At 39.2% G+C, this 19,821-nt stretch overlaps 1 protein-coding gene across 3 annotated transcripts in view; it reads left to right on the top strand.

Annotated features, from left to right (window-relative positions):
- The window catches only part of Pard3b (par-3 family cell polarity regulator beta), a 1,018,635-nt gene that overhangs the window by 601,723 nt on the left and 397,091 nt on the right, over window positions 1-19,821 (top strand). For all 3 annotated transcript variants that reach the window (XM_052192632.1, XM_052192630.1, XM_052192631.1), the window contains exons 12-13: window positions 8,951-9,121; window positions 13,177-13,309. In XM_052192632.1, coding sequence (XP_052048592.1) covers window positions 8,951-9,121; window positions 13,177-13,309 — 304 coding nt within the window. The remainder of the gene's footprint in view (window positions 1-8,950; window positions 9,122-13,176; window positions 13,310-19,821) is intronic.

Here is a 19,821-nt window from a genome sequence, read left to right as displayed (position 1 = left end):
GGAATAGAGAGAGCCCAGAGATGAAGAAGTGATTGCAGAAGGACACCGTGTTGTCAGGCTCTGGTTTCCACACCCATCTACACAGCAGGTGCAACACGTACAGACAGACAGACAGACACACACACACACACACACACACACACACAGGAGCAGAACAAGGGAAATAATACCTAAAAATGCAGCCTCTGTAGTTGCTTGCAGAATTCTCTGAAGCCTCTTAGTGAGCTGTATCACATCATCATGCACACGGTGAAGTGTGCATGGAGCACACCAGCACCAGGCTACCTCCTGGAGTTCCGATGCTAATACACTTCCACAGTGCACCTGTTGTAGACTTCTGCTTTTATTTTAGTTTCTGTCATTCTTCCTGAGCATTGTTCCAAAGGATACCGTAACTGTTTCTAGAAACAAACTCTATGGACTACAAGAGTATGTCTTAGATTCTCTACAGACAAGAACCATAACGAGGATGAAATTATGACCTTCTCAAATTCATTTTTGTGGTTGAAACTTCTAGTAACATGTGCTGTTGTTGCTATTAGATGGAAAGAAACATCAGTTCTGCATTTGAAAAAGTATTGTTTATTTTCCAAATCTATGTTAACTCCTGACTTTATATTTTCTCCAGGGTCACACAGGCACAGTTTCTACAGTCACTTTGAAGACTTTACATTCTTAGTAATTTGCTAAATATTTTCAAGTTCACTGACTTTTCTCTGCTTTGCTTTTAATGCACTATATTATATAAAATTTAATATATTTTTACTTTGTTATTATTTTTATATTTATTGCTTAAAATTACTTAGGCTTCCTTTTCTGAAATAATTTTTAGAAAAGATTTTTTATAAACTTAGAGAAGATGTAAGCATTATCATAAGCCTGAGAATAGCAGGCATCACACATGTTCTGGCTTATACTTTTTTACATTTGAATATGCTGATGTTAGGAGTGGAAAACACACTATTGAAGCCCTGAAATAATAAGATAAAAATTCAAATTTAAGAGCTTTTAAAATTTTATTATTATTATTATTATTATTATTATTATTATTGCTTAGGGAAACCAATGTCATAAATCAGGTAGATGGATTAAGGACTCTTAAACAGAGAGAATGCATTTAAAAATGTTACTCTGCACAAAACTAATTTAGCCCAGTATGTGCTTAATAAATACTACTTGATGATGGTGAAATTAAGTATAAGAAAAATGCCTGGCATAGCTAATTGCAAATGTACTCACCCAGAATGTGAAATAGACATCACTTAAGTAACTTCATTCTGTGTGCTCAAGAAACTTGGGGTGATTCTTCTCAAAGATGTAGAATTTCAGAGTCTCTTCACTATTTCAGAGTGGATATGAGAATTTTAACTAGCTCACGTATTCACAACAATCACTTTCAAGTGATTAAGCTGAGAGAATACTGTAGAAGTAAGGACCAGACTTGAGGTCTCTACATGAGTGGTATCACACCCTCTTAGCAGAGGGAGCACAGAGAACCCAGCCTGAGGAACTGCCACCTCTATTTCTGCCAGTATCTATAAATCATGTGGCATATTTATAATTAATGAGTCCAAAGGAAGATAAAAGTGACAGCTTTTAAAGGAGCGTGAATGTTAAAGGATTTCTTCAGCCCTCCATTTTTTTTTTTTTAACTGATACATTTCCTACCAGCGGGAGGACTTTGAGGGATCACTGGTAGTTGGTAGCCTTCTAACTTGTTCCTCTGACAGAGATCTCGGCAGTCTGGGTGGTGAGTAGCTATGCTGTATACCTTCAGCTCCACAAACTGAGCACTGATGCATGGTCCCCAAATAAACCAAGTGACTTGTAATTGGCATATATAGTGAAAATTCTATGATTTTATGTTTAATAAAACTAAAAAGGATATCACTAGCCAAAAGTATAAGGAAAATACTTGTGAGTCACTTTTAGGGCCTTGAAACTCTTAGCAGGCGTTAATTCATGTCATCATTTGTGCATTTAAATATCAGGACTTTACAAAACGGTCATATCCTGCACTTTCTAACATTCTACCATCTCGTGTCAGCCTCCATTATTGTTTGACTGCCAATCTTTATCACTTCTGACTTTTTCATGTGTGCAAATACACATAAAAAGTGCATTTGGTCTGTCCAGAGCAAGGTTTGAAACTCTATCATCTCAGTGTGCATTTTGTATACCATGGATTGCATTAAGGAAAAAGGTAATCTATACAAATTGATCTATCATAATGATGGTGATTTGGATCTAAAATTAGTACCTATTTAAAAAAAATAGTTTATAATTTAAATGCCCTTCCAAAATCCCCTGGGGGGGGGGTCAGCTTGTAGCTAGTGAGCCCTTCTAGAGGAGGGGCCTGATGGAAGGTTTAAATTCACCTTAAAGTGGATGTGGAGCCTGGTCCTCTCTTTGTTTTCTTTTCGCTTTCCCACATATTCAGGCCATATTGTGTTGTCTCTCCATTGGCACAACTCTTCCTGGAACAAAACCTAACATTTTGCTAAACTAGTTCATGTAAATTATGTATGGATCAAAAGCATCAAAAGATGAGAACACCAGTTGAGGACCCCAGGTAATTCTAATTGCCCAAAACTAATAAGCATACTTGCCCCACCCCAGAAAAAAGAAACCCAAAAGCATAAAGAAGAAGAAAGTAAATACAATAGTTTCAGTGGGAAAGATCTCTGAGATTCTAATCCGTTTATGCATTCATGCAGAATATTCCTGATTCATGTATAACACATATGCCCTAACCAGTTTTCTTAATCTGCTTTTCTAGGCCAAAGTAAATTAAGAGTACAAAATCCAGAAGGAGATAGGAAGGGATGGAAAGGGAGTTGGGATGACAGGAAACAGGAAAATGTAAAACAAGAACCACAGAATGTTATTAATATGCTATAGCCCAGCCCACTGAATACTTCTGAGACTCTAAGTCAGGCCATTTCAAACCTTCTTGCTGCAAAAATGGTTAAGTGTGGCTATAGGAGGCTGTAAGTCACAATGTTTTTATGTATATGTGGTATTTGTCCAGGAGTTTTAAACAAAAGGGATTAGGCTATATTTTGAAAGCATTATATCAAAATGATTTTGAGTATATATGTCTCTATGCTCTGAAGAAGAGCTTTTTAGTTCCCTTAGAAACATTTCCGAATACTACAGATGCTGGGACTTTATCAGCTTGCTCCCCACAAATGCAGTGGAGTTTAAAAAACTGAATTCAATCCATCGATAAGTTTACAAATAGCCGAGTAAGTGAAGATGGGGCCAGCCGACAAAAAGTAACGAAGCCAGCCTTCGCTCATCAATTCTTCTTAGGTGCAGTTTATAAATTAAATGATTTCTTCATTATAGATGAAACTAACACCAGTCCCCATGTACCTGACTAAAAGATTTTTTTCAAATGACTCAATTTCACCAGCACTTCTTTAGCCTCTAGAGTGAGTTAGGCAATCTATAATAAATTGGAGACACAGAATAAATCTCCTCATTCTATAATCTAGGAAGCTAAGGATACTAAATTAAATGTGTGAGAAGCTGATTTCATGAGGGTAGCATTAGACAAATAGTCATGGTAACAGGAACGCTGGGAAAAGGAGGAGGTAGCAGCGCTGGAGAAAGGCTGTGAGAGCAGGTGGGCTGCAGAGCCTGGCTGGAGAGGAGAGGGAGCTTCCTGTCCAATAGGTGCAAAGGGATTTTGGGAGGGAGGAAGCATGGAGACAGAGTCACATACATGAAGAAGAGCTCTCGACGGGGAAGGTGTCTCTCTTCCTTCAGATGTGTTAGGGAGGATGATGTAAATTGAAACTGTTTCACATAGGTAAGGCAGTGTAAGTAAACACCTTTCCAACTGTTGTTTTGAAGTCACTTTAAATAACAAACGAACCAATTCACTGATTTCTCTTTTGTTTTGTTTTCAAAATTACAATAAGTAGACATTATCATAGAGTAGTTTTAGAGTTTTAAAAAGGATTCATTGGGGAAACTGTCTTGCTAATTGGGGGCCACTTTGCCTAGAGTATCTGCTGCTCCGGGGAATGTATATTGTGAAGTCTGACTTTGGGGCCGTGGGTGTTGATAATATCCCAGGAGGCCCTACCAAGGGTCCTGTTAGAAACATGCAGAGGCAGGAGCCAACATCTGGTCATGATTAATCCTCTCAACACCCTAGACTAATATGGATTGGCCTTGGGCCATAGCCAACTCTTCCTGGGAAAGCCAGCTTTCATGCTTCTGGAATTTTCTGCAGAGCCCCACTCTTTACCTAGTCTCCCCTTTGCATCACTATGGTTTGACATGGAGGAGCTTTATAAAAACAGACCAACAGAAGTACACTGGACCGCGTAATGTCACCAGATCAGAACAGAGGAAGTTCTCAAGAACTGAGCACCAGGAGCTGAGCGAGGAGCTCACAGGATTCCCTGGAAGTCATTGAAGTGCTGTGGGAAGCACACGAAATATCCTGCAACGCGTATAACAGCCCATCATTACAAGGAATTCTCTGATCCAAATGTGAAACTGCAGAGAAACCCTGGTGTACATATTTGCTTTGAAGAGACTAGCATGTGTAACCTTTATTAGATGCTCAGAGAGGTCCAAGAACCCATAAAGCTTAAGGAATATTAGAAAAGGGCCTGGAAACAAGACCCAGAGTGACCCAGACCTAGTTCAGATCTGGTCCTAGAACATGACTAGCTACAATTAATCCAACCCTTTGCAGACTCAATTTTTTCTTTTAAGTAATAGTGATATCATAAGGTTTCAATTATCTTATGCATAATGACTACACAGTAAAATCTTATTAAATGTTTTATCAATATTTTAGTACTCTTAATCATTTCTAGAAATATGATTTAGGAATCAAAATAGCATAATAGGATCACATATCTAGCCTCATCACTGGAAGACTGAAGCAGTAGGATTGCTGTGAATTTGAAGCAAGCCCTGGGCTACAGAGTGAGCCTCAAGCCAGCCTTTTCTACAAACTGAGACCTTGTCTCAAAAAAAAAAAAAAAGAAAAAAATAAAAAAAGAAAGAAAGAAAGAAAGAAAGAAAGAAAGAAAGAAAGAAAGAAAGAAAGAAAAGAAAAAAGAAAAAGGAGAGATAAGAATTGGCAGTGCTAAGTCCCTTTTGAAATCAATTAATGAAACTGATCCTCTGTCTTTACATCTCTATATAGGAGGAAGAAATATTTAAATCACAAGGTCATTGGAAGAAATGATTAGAAGAATCCACACAAAATGCTTCCACAGATATTCTTGCAGAAGGGAGATGTAATAGATGCATCTAGTCTCTGAGCCCTTGATCCCTCCTTTTATGATAAGTGGTCAGGGATGATGACTTTCTAAGCCCTCCCATCACAGGCTGGAGAGAGACTGGCATCTCATACAATTTTCTCACGTCTCCACTACAGTATCCTGAGGGAGACACTGTTTGTACTCTCATTTAGTCCCCTCTCCTCAACATTGTTGCTTAAGGTTCTGCTGATAGGAAGATAGGAAAGATTCTCTGTCTTGTAAACCATTTATTACTGTTACTGTAAACACATGTGCATATGGTATCTGTATATGTGAGCACACATGCCATGACATGCATGTGGAGGCCAGAGGACAGCTCTGTGGAGTCAGTTCTCTCCTTTCCACCTTTGTGGCTTTCAGGAAGCAAACGTTCATCACCTGACTCACGTGACAAGTGCTTTACCCTCTGAGCCATCTTGCAAACCCAAGATTGATTTCTTTGAAAAGTTTAAGCATGTCCCAGATTCTGATGGTGGAAGCTTCCTAAAATGGCTTGGGTATTTGTATTCACGTATACAAAGTTGTGGTATTTTACTCTCATAATTATCTGAATGTAATAATTATCTGAATGTAATATTAATAAAAAAGTGTCATAGAAAACTAACTTCTTTGGTGAAAATTATTTCAAAGTGAAAAGATATGCATGGTCTTGAGCAAGGATACATTTGACTTTGAGTAGCTAATTCTTTCCTTAAGCAACATCATGTTAGAAGATGTCTAAGTAGATTAGACACTAGTAGTGAAGCCATCCTCCAGTTTGCTTGGGTATCTCTTATACTTCCCTGTGACAGTGCATTCTGTGTATGTCTCTAGATTTCAAACACTGCTCTCTCTTCAGATAGCCATGGCATATTGTCGTCACTGTTTTGAAAGTCTTTTCTTGCAGCAGTAGTCTTCTGGAGAGAGTCACTAGTATTCATGTAGCTAGGACACCCTAGTGAATTCAGGGCATGGACTGTTCTGTTCTTTTCCAACTTAACCAGCTGAGCCAGTTCAAATATATATGGAAGTGCCTTCTTTTAATAGGTGTTAGATAAATGATGTCTTCTTAGAGCATTATATTATTCATCTATAAATGGAAGGGGTTAGACAAGATGACCTCTGAGGACCTTTCTAAGCTCAAAGTCTGTGATAGTATTCTAAATGTTAAGGCAATATGGTCTTCCTGGTATTACCATTAATGAAATTACTCATCATTTATCTTATGAACAAGAAGCATGCACCAATAACAACAGGACAGCCACTCCTGCAAATGAGAGTGTGTGGGTTTGTATTGTGCCCACAACTCTCAAGTGACATACGTGATAAATGTGACTGTCTCAGAAAAAAAAATTCCAGAGGCCCTGGGGTGGGTCGCCTGACCTGTCTTCTTGTTTTGGACTTCACTGTACTAAAAACATCCTACTTGAATGTTTTAGAGATGGCTGAGAACTAGGGTGTGGCTAGAAACAAGTTTATATTAGTAGCTGTTGGTATAAGCTTTTATAGACAATTGTTTTCTTCTCATGTTTTCCCTCTCATTAAATTCTTTCTCAGGTTCCTCCAGCTTTTATTGTTCCTTTTCCTGCCATGGTAGATGAGGTGTCCTCCCAAATGACAGACCTCTGCAGATCTTAACACTGCCTCATTTCCTGTTAACAGGGCCAGTATCCCTGTCCTGTGTCCCACTCTTCTCTGTCTTCATCCTCAAAATCTGCACATCAGCTTCCAGCCACATTAGGAGAATTTTAGTGACAGGATTCAGCCCAGTGGTCCTCCTCTCATGACAAATTGGGACAGATCCAGCTGTGCTTCATTTCATGTGACTAAACCATTAAGGCTGTGGTTGTTTTACCCATCTCACCATTTCACGGAGGCTTAATCCTATTCTTCTGTGTGCCTGATTCACAATTGGATAGCAGAAGAGAGATTTCTTTCTTGGTAAATCAGGGTAAAGGTTAAGTGAAATTCCAAAGCCAGAGGGAGGAGGCATTAAGTTCCCATGAGGCAGGCGGCCTCTGAACAGTTACACATTCTTTATTGATCCCATTGTTTTGCCATTCTCAATGCTGCACTCTAGTGAACATACACTCCTTTGTGTGGCCTGTTTAATCCTGTGTGACCAACACCCCATCTACCAGGTGATGTGTAGGGCATCTCTACATGCTTTCTGGACTAACAGCTCTCTCTCTCTCTCTCTTTTTCTCTCTCTCGCTCTCTCTAGCTCTCTCTCTCTCTCCTTTTCTTTCTCCATTCACTAGGGAACAACTCCTCTGCCCTGTATTGGTTGAAGGTTATTAACTAGACCACAGGTTTTCTCTCAGGCTCAATGCAATGACTAGCTTCCCCTCCTATCTGTCTGTTTTAACCATTTCTCAGGGAGGTTTCTTTCTTCACTTATGCATTTCATCCTGCTCATAACTGTAGCCAAGAGAAAGTAGGCTATTAGAGAGGGCTGAGGGGTCAAAATTTACAAAACTTAAGTTTTCGTGAGTCACATCTGACATGCTATCATGACCATAGGCATGTCACAGTTATACTTCCATTATTACATATTTTTTGTGGACATTTTTACAAAAATGTGAATCTCCTTAACTTATTGAGTCTGTGTCACCAAAGATAACTAATTGAAGAAGTCTCTGGAAAAGTAAAGCACTATGTATCTTCCTATTTCTGTTAAATACATTTGCATTGGCACCAGGACAGGATTCCTAATTGTGTCTGAACCTTGTAGCTGAGGGTCAAGTAGCATAGGATAGCCCCCAGCCTGCAAACACTGTAAGCACCATTCTCCCCCAGTCTTCCTAGAGAGTAGAAGCACTGTGATCTGCCCAAGTTATCTCCCTGAAAAGCAGGTCTCCCAGTTTATCAACCACTTCTAGATATGTTAGCCAATGGAAGGCTTCTGGCTGAAGGTGAATTCTGAATGAATTGCCTTCCATGATGGGAAGAGGAATCAGGCCGACTCTCCAAATATCAGGGTTCCTGGTGCTAAAGGTAAATGGTGTCTCTTCTAGGAGATGCTGGACAAAATTGTTTATTAGTCTGAACATTCCAGGAAAATCTGCTTTCCTGCTACAGCTATTAGGGCAAATTGCTCCTTCATTATACATATCTGTGTTCTTCTTCAGAACAGGGGATGAGTTATGTGTACTTTGGGTTAGAGAAAATTATATGAGGAATTTGTTTACTTCATTCATAGAGCTAGCAGTGATATCTAGGAGACACATTATGCTGTGAAGCACAGAGTTTCAAGCATGTCTCTCTATATCTGAAAATGTAAACCCTGCTCTTGAGAGATGGCTGCCGCTCTTGTTTCTTAACTTCTGTTCCATGAGTCCCAACATCGTCTTTGCCAGAGCAGATGGAAAAAGCGTGTTAGATTCATATGCTTGCCAGACAGAGACTTAGGTAAGAAACATCACAAATGTCTCAGTTATTGCAGCTGGAGACTCTAAGATGTCTACAAATAATTTCCTTCATACAGATCACTGCTGTTAGTATTTGTGACTGCTTGAAAAATTCCAGAACCTCTGCCTGCCATTGAAAATAGATCATTCCTAGGAATTAAGGTTTACATTTAAATCTCTCATTTTTATACTTGGAAGTTTCCTCTGAACAGCTTCCCACCATCACCATGCTTCCGGTCTCACATTGTGTTCTCTCCTCTGTCTCAGGATGGCCGTCTACGAACAAATGACCAACTGATTGCTGTAAATGGGGAAAGTCTTCTGGGAAAGTCCAACCATGAAGCCATGGAAACACTGAGGAGATCCATGTCCATGGAGGGAAACATCCGGGGCATGATTCAGTTGGTGATTCTGAGGAGACCGGAGAGGCCACTAGAGGTGATACCATTCTTGACTTTCCTAAAAATTGCTCAAATAGCCTCGGGAATATACAGATTCCATCACTCATATGGTGGATTGACATTTATTGTGTACTTGGAAATATATACCACAGACAGACTCTGGTAGATATATGAAAGAAAGAGGTGCTTGTATATTTTAGATACAATAAAAAAGCTTGCCATAATGCATATAAAGGTCTATATTTACCAGGGCCTATGCTCAGAAATTGGTAAGGTTCTCGACTCCTTAAAGAAAGCATCTTTCTTAATAAAATTTTGGTGGTGTACTAGCAAGGTCTGTACCTTAGAGAGTTTCTGATTGTATGGATATATGCAATATATACAGTGTTTATTGTGTTTATAATCAAATCTCTATATTCCCTCAATAAACTGTACTTAGACAAAACAGCCCTGAATTATAGCTAAGTTAATGTCTGATCTATTGAGCAAACTTTGTGCTTCATTTTATTAAATAAATAGAAGTCCTATCTCCTTTTAAATATTTCATCACAATTTTTAAATGTCAGAAAAATGTCCACTTACATATGAACCTTGAGTATAAAATAGATCTTAAATGCTGAACATTCCATTCACACAAAATTGTAAATAAAATTGGCTTAAAACAATATTAAACATGAAGGATTAAGTATTAAATATTTCTAAAATTAATTTAGGAAAAATGAGTAAATTCATAAAAATCAACAAAAATATCAGCTTATCATATATTATCATATTAGGAGAGTCTCTAAGGACAAGATATGTTCTGATACTATATCTATATATAAAGTAAGAGTATATACTATTTACAAAACTAACATCAAATATTAGTTTCAGTAGTAAGTTCAACCAATTTAAAAATGAAAAAGTATAAAGATGAAATTTGTGTCAGTGGTGATCCTTGTATCATACATGGATACTTGAGTTAAAAATCCTCAATTTGTTATTTCCTGACCATGAAAATATAGCTAATGTGAGTGTTTGAAGTGTCGAAGACAGATATAGGTACAGGCTTTATCCATTGTTTGAGTTTCATTTCTCCCAATAAATGTTGCTAGCTGAATGAAAAGCTACACGTAAGACCTACTTCCTCTGCCAGAGGGGGTCTTGAGTCATAAAATGACAGAGTATCTTCCTGTGCTATACTATCAGCTATTGGGAAAGAGCAACTGTACCTTTATGCTCCTTTGTACATAACCTTGTAGATGTTAAATAAATGTAAATTGGCCAATTACTGGAGACTATATATAATGAATGAGCTTGTTTTCCACATGTGCTTCGGCTTAAGTGACAGAGTCTTCATGAATATTTAATGACCTTCACTTAGGTACATAGTTGAACACCCCATCTACTGCTTCCTAACATGAGAGAAAGTCCTGTCTGGTGTCATTTGGTCCTTCCTATAGAGCCTGGGATGCAAGGAACCCACTTATTGAACAGTAAATTGAAGGGCAGCAGAGGGGAGGTCTCAGTCGGCCCTACGTATATATGTGCACATTAGAGCTTCCTTTGACATCCCCTTTAACAAAGATGCCTTGACCAAGAGAAAGGATGAAAAAGGCCGCTAAAGCACCATGTTCATGCAGACAACAAAGACCAAAGAAAAAGGGGAAAGAGGGAGTGTGCTTCCAATAGACTGTGAGATGTCTGTTCCTCTCCTCTTCCCTCATCCTGGCTCTCTCTGCAAACTCCATTTGAATGACGATGGATCGGTATGATATCCCAGCTCCTGGAGTCTGAGGGCTTTGCTGTGAGCATCCTCATCTTTAGTTCCATGGTCTAGAGAGCACTGGGATTGGCATTACCCCATCAGGAGAAAGTATTAAGTTCCAGTTCCTTACCCATCCTCACACAAGTCTTGTTAATACAGTTCACCAGGGGATCGATCAGGGATAGGAACTGTTACAAAAAGCATTTTTTATGAGGACATTTAAACAAGGTCCACTTTCTTCCCCTAATATTTATATGCCTTCCATGGGGAATGAACAGGTACTTGACTCTTAGCTATTGAGAATCTTTGTGGTAGCCATGAAGATTAAAGACAGAAGCCTAATGTATAGCTTATCTTTATTAAATTTCAAGAAAATCAGCAATCTTATCTCCCAAATCTTCTGCCCCACACCATGCATATGCTGTGCACAGTGTATGCCGGGCACACCTGCTTTTCCATCTATCCCCACAGAGCAGCGAGTGCCCTCTGGTCTACAGAAAAGCATCCCTAACCCAGAGGAGGTCTATGCACTGCTCAGACATCAGGGTGAATCAATTAGTTAGATTTGGCAAGAATGCCACCATAATTGCTGGAACATTATACTGATGTTGAAGAGAAATGAAGGCGCTGCTTAAGAAAAGTCAAAATATAAAGTTGTTGTTTTTTTCCCCACATTAGCCAGTTGTACAAGATAGGTAAACAGTTTTGATGAGAACCTCGGGAAGAATGCATAATGAGCCCATGATTGAATCAGAATCATTTTGAACAGAAGCATGTTTTTCAAAGGATGAGCTTCAGGTTGAATTGCGATTCTGTTTGCGCCTAGAGACTTGGTATTTAAAAATGGGTTATGACCTGGTTTTTTTTTCCCCCTTTCCCAAAACATTTTTCCTCCCTGCTGCAGCTCATCTTCACAGAGGCAGAACATGTTTAAAAATCCATTATATTTTTTATTGGCTGGGACACTAATGGAGGCCTTTGCGACAGCTCTATTTTACAGGCTGGATGCTTTAATTAGGCCGGTTACTGATCAGTTGTTGGGACATTGATTGTGTCATTTATCAAAGAGCTAGGAAAGCAGAAAAAAATTGTTTTTGTTCTTGTTGTTCTTGTTAAGTGAAAACAGGAGGCAATGCAAAGCAAGTCCCAACCCTCCTGCCTCCTGGGATTCCAGCTTTACCTTAGGAGCCACTGGTCTCCTGAACCAGCTGTGGTTGGACTAGCAGTATAGCAGCCAAGGGCAAGATGGTAGGTGTGCAAGCACTGCTAGAAGCCTGCACAGGAAGCTAATAGCCCTGTGCAGCCAAAAAACATTTTAATTATTTAGGCTATAGAATAGAAGTGAATGCTTCAAATATTTTGTTTAGCTAGATACTAAATTTTTTTTTGAAACTAAAGAAGAAAAAGTAAAAGCAAGTGCATTGTTTTAGCAGAGCTCTGTCCTGGAGGAGGGAACGTGGGAGCTTGTCTGTGTTTGCAGCATGTGCCTCTCACCAACAGCCAAGGGAAGAGCTCCGGAATGACTTCCAAATCATTTATTTCCCTGAAATCTGTTAGGAAGACAAATAATAGGAACAATGAGCAAAAGAAGGCTCACTGTGCCACAGTCTCCTTGAAAACATAACTGAGCTTTCTGTCACCTGCTGCCCCGTAACATCTTCAGCACCTGGGGACGATGGTGTGTGGGGCGTTATTGTGAATACAGCAGTTTGCAGGAAACTGTGAATTTGTTTGCAGACTGTCAGAATGCAAACAGGAAAGGGAAATATTGAAGGGGGCGGGGGGAAGACTCTTGGGAGAACCACTGTCTGGTCTTGTCACAGTCATTTACTTTAGCATCTGGCCAAAGGCCTGGGGTCCACCGTGGGACACAACCATGACATTCTGGTGACAAATCCTGCTTGGGTTCTGACTTGTCCTACAGCATATGCACTTAGCTATGGAGAGAGAGAGAGAGAGTGGCAGAGGGAGAGAGGAACCAGCTGGTTGGCAGAGAAACACCCTTGGCATGAACTGTATTCTCATATTGACACTGCCACAAGCTGTACTCCCAGATGGAAGGGAATTTGAGAGAAGGCAGTTGTAAGTGGGGGAAAGAATAATAAAGTTAATCCTCTTTTGTGTTGGCTATCAGCACTTATAATCCTTAACACTACATTGTCCATGCTGCTTATTTCGCATTGAAAGATGTTTGATCTGATAGGGCTATGTTGATTCTCCACTATTGAAGATACACGTGCATGAGACTTTCAAGATGATTCAGACAAGGGCCCGTCTTGCACTCTGCTTCAATTGTTCAAATTAGAATGTATTTTCAAAACGTAACTTTTGTTTCTGTCCCTTAGGAGATTTCAGAATGTGGCGCACTTCCCAGACCATGCTTTGAGAACTGTCACGAAGCTCCGAGCACCTCCAGACGAAATGACAGTAGTATATTCTATCCTTTTGGCACCTATAGTCCCCAAGATAAAAGGAAAGGTAAACATTATCCATTTTCATCCTCTTCAAATGGAGCACAAAACCACAAAAAATGGCTTTTCCCTGAGAAGGAGGGAAAGGTATCAGAGACAAAGAAAAGTTAATTAGGCAAAGTGTAGACTTTGTCACTCAGAGTCCTGAGCACCAAGGGGTGGGTGAGAGCGCTGACTCACAACCTGTGAATCAGATTCCTGGCAAAGCTTCCAGTTTAAGTGACAGTTTCTGTGCTTGCTGCCCCAAACATGAGGATTTAACATAAAACAAACCATGACTGCAGAATTGAAGATGGCAAACTGTGAGGGTTTAGAAGATCTTTTTAGTCATTGAAAGTTACCAAGTCACTTTAAATGGCATGGATTTACATGAACCCACAACGTGAGCATGATGTGACTCCAAGCTTTGTTCTTGGTTCTGTCATGAAAGTGCTAAGTAGTAGGGTAGCATAGCTTGGGGCTGTCGGCATGGCAGCTGGACTGTTTGCAGTGTCTTATCATGCCGCTTATTACCGGAATGTATCACATTTCATGTAGACCCCTGGGTTTTTGCCATTGTTCTTTCAAGCTTACACTCTGGGTCACCAAGAAACCTGTTTTATCTCCCTGTATCTGCTTTCTTTAATAGCTTTTACTTTTTATATTGCAAAAGCAATACATACATATTCATTGTTGAAATTTTAGAGGAAGGCATTAAAAGAAAATTTAATATTACTCATCCCTCTATCTATCATAGCATCTAATCAATAATATTTTATATAGACCTTTCAAGTCTTCTCTCCATGCAGATATGTATACATAAAATGAAATGTGCTATAGGTAATTTCTAAGAATTTTTTTCTCAATTGATACAACATGATGAATATTTTATGTATCACTGAACATTCTGTAGCCTGATAAGCTAGAGTGGCATGGTCTTCTTGTTCAGTGGAGACAATAAACATTATACTGTCAGTCCTATATTTTGAGATATTTAAGATGTCACCAAACTATAATGATGCAAGAACAAGTCCCAAACTCTGATGGTATTATATCTGGATGAGCTTGTAAATCTGAGATTGCTTGAGCATTAAACTATTTCCTCTGAATAAGACGTTGAGGTCGGGAATTCCTCTTAAATTTTTCCATTTTAAGTATTTGCTGTTTGTTAGCTACTGTGTTAAGCATTTGAATTCAAAGTGGATCATATTATTAGCCTCATTTTATAGGTGAAGAAAGAGAAGATCCATGAAAATAAATAATTTACTTAAGACTATGCATATCTGATATATCCAGAGCTGGATTCGATTTCTGTCTCTGGCTTTGGCTCATCTCAGCAGCAGCAAAGGCCCTGCCTTGTGTCTGTCCCTTGGAATCACTGAAGCCTTTCTATCTGATTCTAAGAATGCCTATGAAATTCAGACTTTTCCTTGTAGCAAGATAAAAAGAATCATTCAGTATATAGTAGCTTATCTTAAGTAAACTATGAGTTCTTTACAGTTCTTAGACTTAAAATTTCATTATCATCAAAGCAGAGCAGGAATAGAATTTCTCTGTAGAACACAAGAGCATCCTTATAACTTCATTCTGTATCTGCACTGAAAATAGCAGGTGGGACCACAGCTGATCTCTGGAAAGACTTTTGCATATTCTCTTCCTTCTAAGACATAAATTTGGATAGAACAGCTTTCACTCCAATGAAAGGAAAATGACAATAAACAAATAAAAAATTATGAATCACCGACATGTCAGGTTCCTGCTTCATTTCCAACCCTGACTTTCCAAGTTAGCATGAAAATCCCAGCTCTTCGAAGACCTTCCCATCTGTGCTAGAGTCTGTCTGGTAATGTCCACTATGGAGTAATGTGATACACCAAGACAATAATGGAGGGGAGGCTGTATCTCAGAGACTTGCTGTTAGACCTCTTAGATAAATCACTGTTTACTTGAAGAAAGTAAAGCCTATCTTATTATTAGGTCCCTGTGTGTTTGTACTTCATCACCAGATTGCCAGAATTTAGCTTCTTATAACATGGACTGATTACACTTTCAGTTAGTGGCTGGGCAATAGGCTTTCTCTTCGTGTAAGCCAACTGACTTAGGGTTTTTATGAACATTCTAGAATTAAAATAGCACCATGCTGCTTTCACCATGTTCATTGCCTCTCTTTAAGTCTTAACATTTTCACTGAGAAATTCCAAGAGGCCCTGAGTTTCTGAGCCAGGGAAGGTGCTACATGCCATCGGGACTTGTGAACTGTGACAGTGGCCTTAACAGAACTAACTGTTGAGGGCCTCTTTTAGCAGAACAAGATTAACTTGACAAGAGAAGCTGGGCCAACCAAAACATTACTTTTCCTCTTTCTGCTTTCCTTTTCTTTGTATGTTTAAGACTCCAGTGTTGATATACTGTATTTTGTCCACTTTTGTAATAATAGTACGAACTAGCCACAGTTTCCCAGTATTTTATTTTTTTTCTTCAAGCTGTTATACAGAAAAGGAATCTTTAGAATAACATTTTATAAAATTGCAACACCAGAAAATTCACATTTGTGTTGGAAAATTGTTAGCTGAGCCTCCTGGGGAAGGAAGCAGCATGGGCTTCAGGATAGCACCAAGACCAGAGGCTGTGTCCAGGGGCTTCTGTGCGCCAGCCAGGCTTCTGAATAGCCATAAGGTGCACCAGCACTGTTTCCAGAGACAAGCGCTGATGGATGGAGCCTGGCACAGTCTGCCTTGAGCTGTGGCCTTTCTCTCCCTGCCCTCTTCACTTTTGCCCTCTTGACCTGTGTTGTCTCCAAGTTCAGCTCAGGTGACCTCCCACCCCACCCCCCTGCCTAGTCACCCATTGCCCAAATCCTTCCAGTCACCCACTATGTTAGGCCTTTCTTCACTACCTCAAATCAGCCATTTTCATTTTGCACCTTGTCCCACTATATACATAAGACCCAAAGGATTCCATAGAAATAATAAAATTCCCCCAGTGTTTAACCTTGTCGGAGCCAGAGTGGATCCATCAGTCTATAGCAGAAGGTACTCTGCAGTGTTGATGGGAAACTGAATTCTCCTTCTCAGTTTGACTAATGTTGACTGAATACCTTTATGTGTCAAACACTATCAGGAAAGCAGACGTATGCAATATACTGCAACACTATCATTATCTTTAAGGAGAGTTTAAGGCTGAGGCCAGAGAGATGGTTCAGCTATTAAAATCACTGGCTGCTCTTCCAGAGGACCTTGATTCAATTTCCAACACCCACATAGCAAGACTGTCTGTACCTCCAGTTCCAAGGCATAGGAACCCTCATCTAGCTTCAGAGGGTGCAGATATAAATTCACCCCAAAACAAATCAACAAATTTAAAAAAACAAAGAAAAGGGAAAATAAGAAAAAAAGAGAGTGTAAGGCAGGGTCATCAAATTCTTTGCTTCCCACTATAGTATAGCAGCTGTTGTTTCAGTGTGCAAACCAATGGGTTTGGGTATTTTCAACAAAACTTTATTTAAAGGACAAATTGTTGTCTAATTTCAGACCAGAGCCATAGCTTTCTTACTCTATTTAAACTCATGATTTCTTTTATCCATCTCTCAACTGTTTTTGATTTTTATGGATTCTACAAAACAAACAAACAAAAACCAAAATACAGTAATTAAAGAAGGTCATTTAGCCAATAATAACTTAGTAACAAGAAGACACATTGTCAACATTCACAAGGTGTGTGTGTGTGTGTGTGTGTGTATCAGGAGTTTTATCTCATACAGTCAGTAAAAGTCAGAAACATTATTTGTATGAGGTTAAAATTCTATACTTGCATAGCTAATATAAAACTTAACAGAGATGTCACGGTCAAGAGAACAAAGTCCATACAGGATCTGAGTATGTTGCATACAGAGTCGACCAATGTAACATTAACCTCTGCTCCTATCGCTCCACTAAAAATACAGCTAGGACCTAGGAGTACGATAAAAGTTAAAGTAATAGCTATAGTAAGAGTCCAAAGAACCCAAGAAGAGGCTTCAGAACAGACAACAGAGAAGACACTATAAAGTCTAATTTGACTTCAGTCTAATTAGAAAAATGTTGATGAATAGATTATAACTTAATCAGTCAATAAATAGCTGTCTCCGCAAAAATAAAATGTGATAGATATGATATAGGACTTATTTTATGCTACTACTAATGCATAAACCTAAACATTAGTGGCTAAAGGCAGACATCATAGACTATGGCAGCTTAATGGAAAAGGAATGCTCTACATTGTGATTATGGTATAGACAGAGACTCACTCTAACACACTGGCATGGGCTTTTGGGAGATATTTGGGGGAGTTAGGGTTGGTATGGACACAAGCTGTATACTATCAAAACCTCTGAGACAGGCAATGACATTCACCATAGCAACTTACATCCCATTTGCAAGAATGAGTCTGGGACACAGAGTGCTGGGAAATGGTACAGAAATGTTTGCCAAGTAAACATTATTCCGTTGTTATAAAAGAAGTTGAAACCTAGGTGACAGTGAAGGCTTCATAGAAGACATGGAATTTCTAGTGAGCCTTGGAAACAGGGAAAGACTGTTATAGATAAGACAAATGTTTCAATCATTATTAGCTGAGATAGGTAAGTCCAGGGCTGCTCTCAGGACACAGCATTCAATCTTACAAGGCTAAGATGAAGGAGACAAAGTCAGCGGCTAAGGGTATAGACCTTTATTCTGTAAAGTTCATCTGAACTAGCAAGTTAGCAGATTACATATATGTTTACCAACAGCATGGACATGGACTAAGAGACTACAGGTAAAAATATATAGGCCTGTTGAAGAGAGAACTCAGTGTATCCCTGTTCCTATTTATCAGCTAGACTTTCCACTTTGTGCCTGCAAGCAAGTCTCTGTCTGTCTGTCTGCCACCACCTTTGCCAGTGGAGGAGATCCACAGAGCAGTGTTGGCTACCTTTCCTTATTCTGTTTTATTACTCCAGACACCTACCTGGTGACCAGGTTTCCTGTTTCCACCCTCAGTCCTAGGAGCTTATCAGCTCTGCTGCCAACCCCTCCATTCCACAATACTTCCTGGAGCAGAGTTGGAGCAACCCTTTGTTGGCTATATTTGGTAGAGTTTTCTAAAGAACCAGAATGAACAGCAATATTTTTAGATAGATAGATAGATAGATGGATAGATAGATAGATAGATAGATAGATAGATAGATAGATAGATGAGAGAGAGAGAGAGAAAGGAATTACCTAACATTATTGTGAACACTGACAAACCACAAAATCTTCTGGGTGAATCAACAAGTTGAGACCCAGCAGAAATGTGTAGAGTTCTAGTCTGAAACTACTGAGTACAGCTAGTAAATCTTATGGTAAGATTCTCATCCATAAGCCACCAGGCCTGAAATCACAGAAGACCTAATATTTCAGTTTAAGTGCAAAGACAAACTAAAGCCACAAACCACTTTGGAGATATCCAAGAAGAGGGAATTCTCTCCTATTCATGAAAGGCATGGCTTTGTTCTACACAAGCCTTGAAGATGGCATAAGAACCATGTGCCAGGGCTGGAGAGATCTTTAAGCAGTGAAGATCTCTTTGTCAGGTTTGAAGAGAGCCCAGGTTTGATTCGCAAGCCCGCATAGTGGTTTAAAACCATCCAAAATTTCATTTCCAGAATATCTAGGATATCCAACACTCATCATAAAGAAAAAATCTTAATAAAACCTTTTTAAGAGTCACATGTCATAGAAATAATAATCTGTAGGATCTAGTTTATTCAGGGCAACCCCTAAACTCCCAGAGGGCCATGTAGATGCCACCTGGCAGATACAGAGGTGGATGCTCTTGCAACCTACAGCTCTTGAGGACAGAAAAGTTTTTCTCTTCTAGCCTTCAGGGGAAAATCAGGCCCACAATATATCAAATATCTCAAGTTATTAGATAAACAGTGGAATTTACCTTTTATAGCATGATAACATTTTATATGTTAATGGTAGCACTTTATTTATAGGAGTCACTGTGCTGCCAAATTTAATCTACCTCCTCTTCCATCACAGGTCATACATTCCATTTTATATTGGTGGTTGTTGTTGTTTGTTTTAGTTCTTGTTTGCTTGTTTTGGAAGAGAGTTTCTCTAAGTAGTTCTGCAAGTTCTGGATTCAGTGTACACCAGGATGGCTTCAAGCTCTTTGAGATACTTTTGCTTCTGACTACCAAATACTTGAATCAAAGGTGTGTGTGTGTGTGTGTGTGTGTGTGTGTGTGTGCCCTCATGCCTGGTCTTTATATTGTCATTTTATTTTATTTTGTGGTGCTTGATGTGGACGACAGGGATGTTGTGCATGTTAGGCAAAGGTTCTTCTACTTTGCTCCATCCCTACCACAGGGGAGGTATTCATAACATCATTTCTTTATTTAAAGTTTGAGGATTGGAGAAGTTGGGTAATGGTCTTAGATTCACAGGACAGTAGGAGCTAAGTGCAGAAAAAAGGAAGTCCCACTGCAAACAGAAACAAAAGAAAAGCAAACAAATAAGATAGCAAAATACC

The sequence above is a fragment of the Apodemus sylvaticus genome, chromosome 9 (genome assembly GCF_947179515.1).
Source record: "Apodemus sylvaticus chromosome 9, mApoSyl1.1, whole genome shotgun sequence".
NCBI lineage: Eukaryota > Metazoa > Chordata > Mammalia > Rodentia > Muridae > Apodemus > Apodemus sylvaticus.
This window is presented reverse-complemented; position numbering and strand designations above follow the sequence as displayed.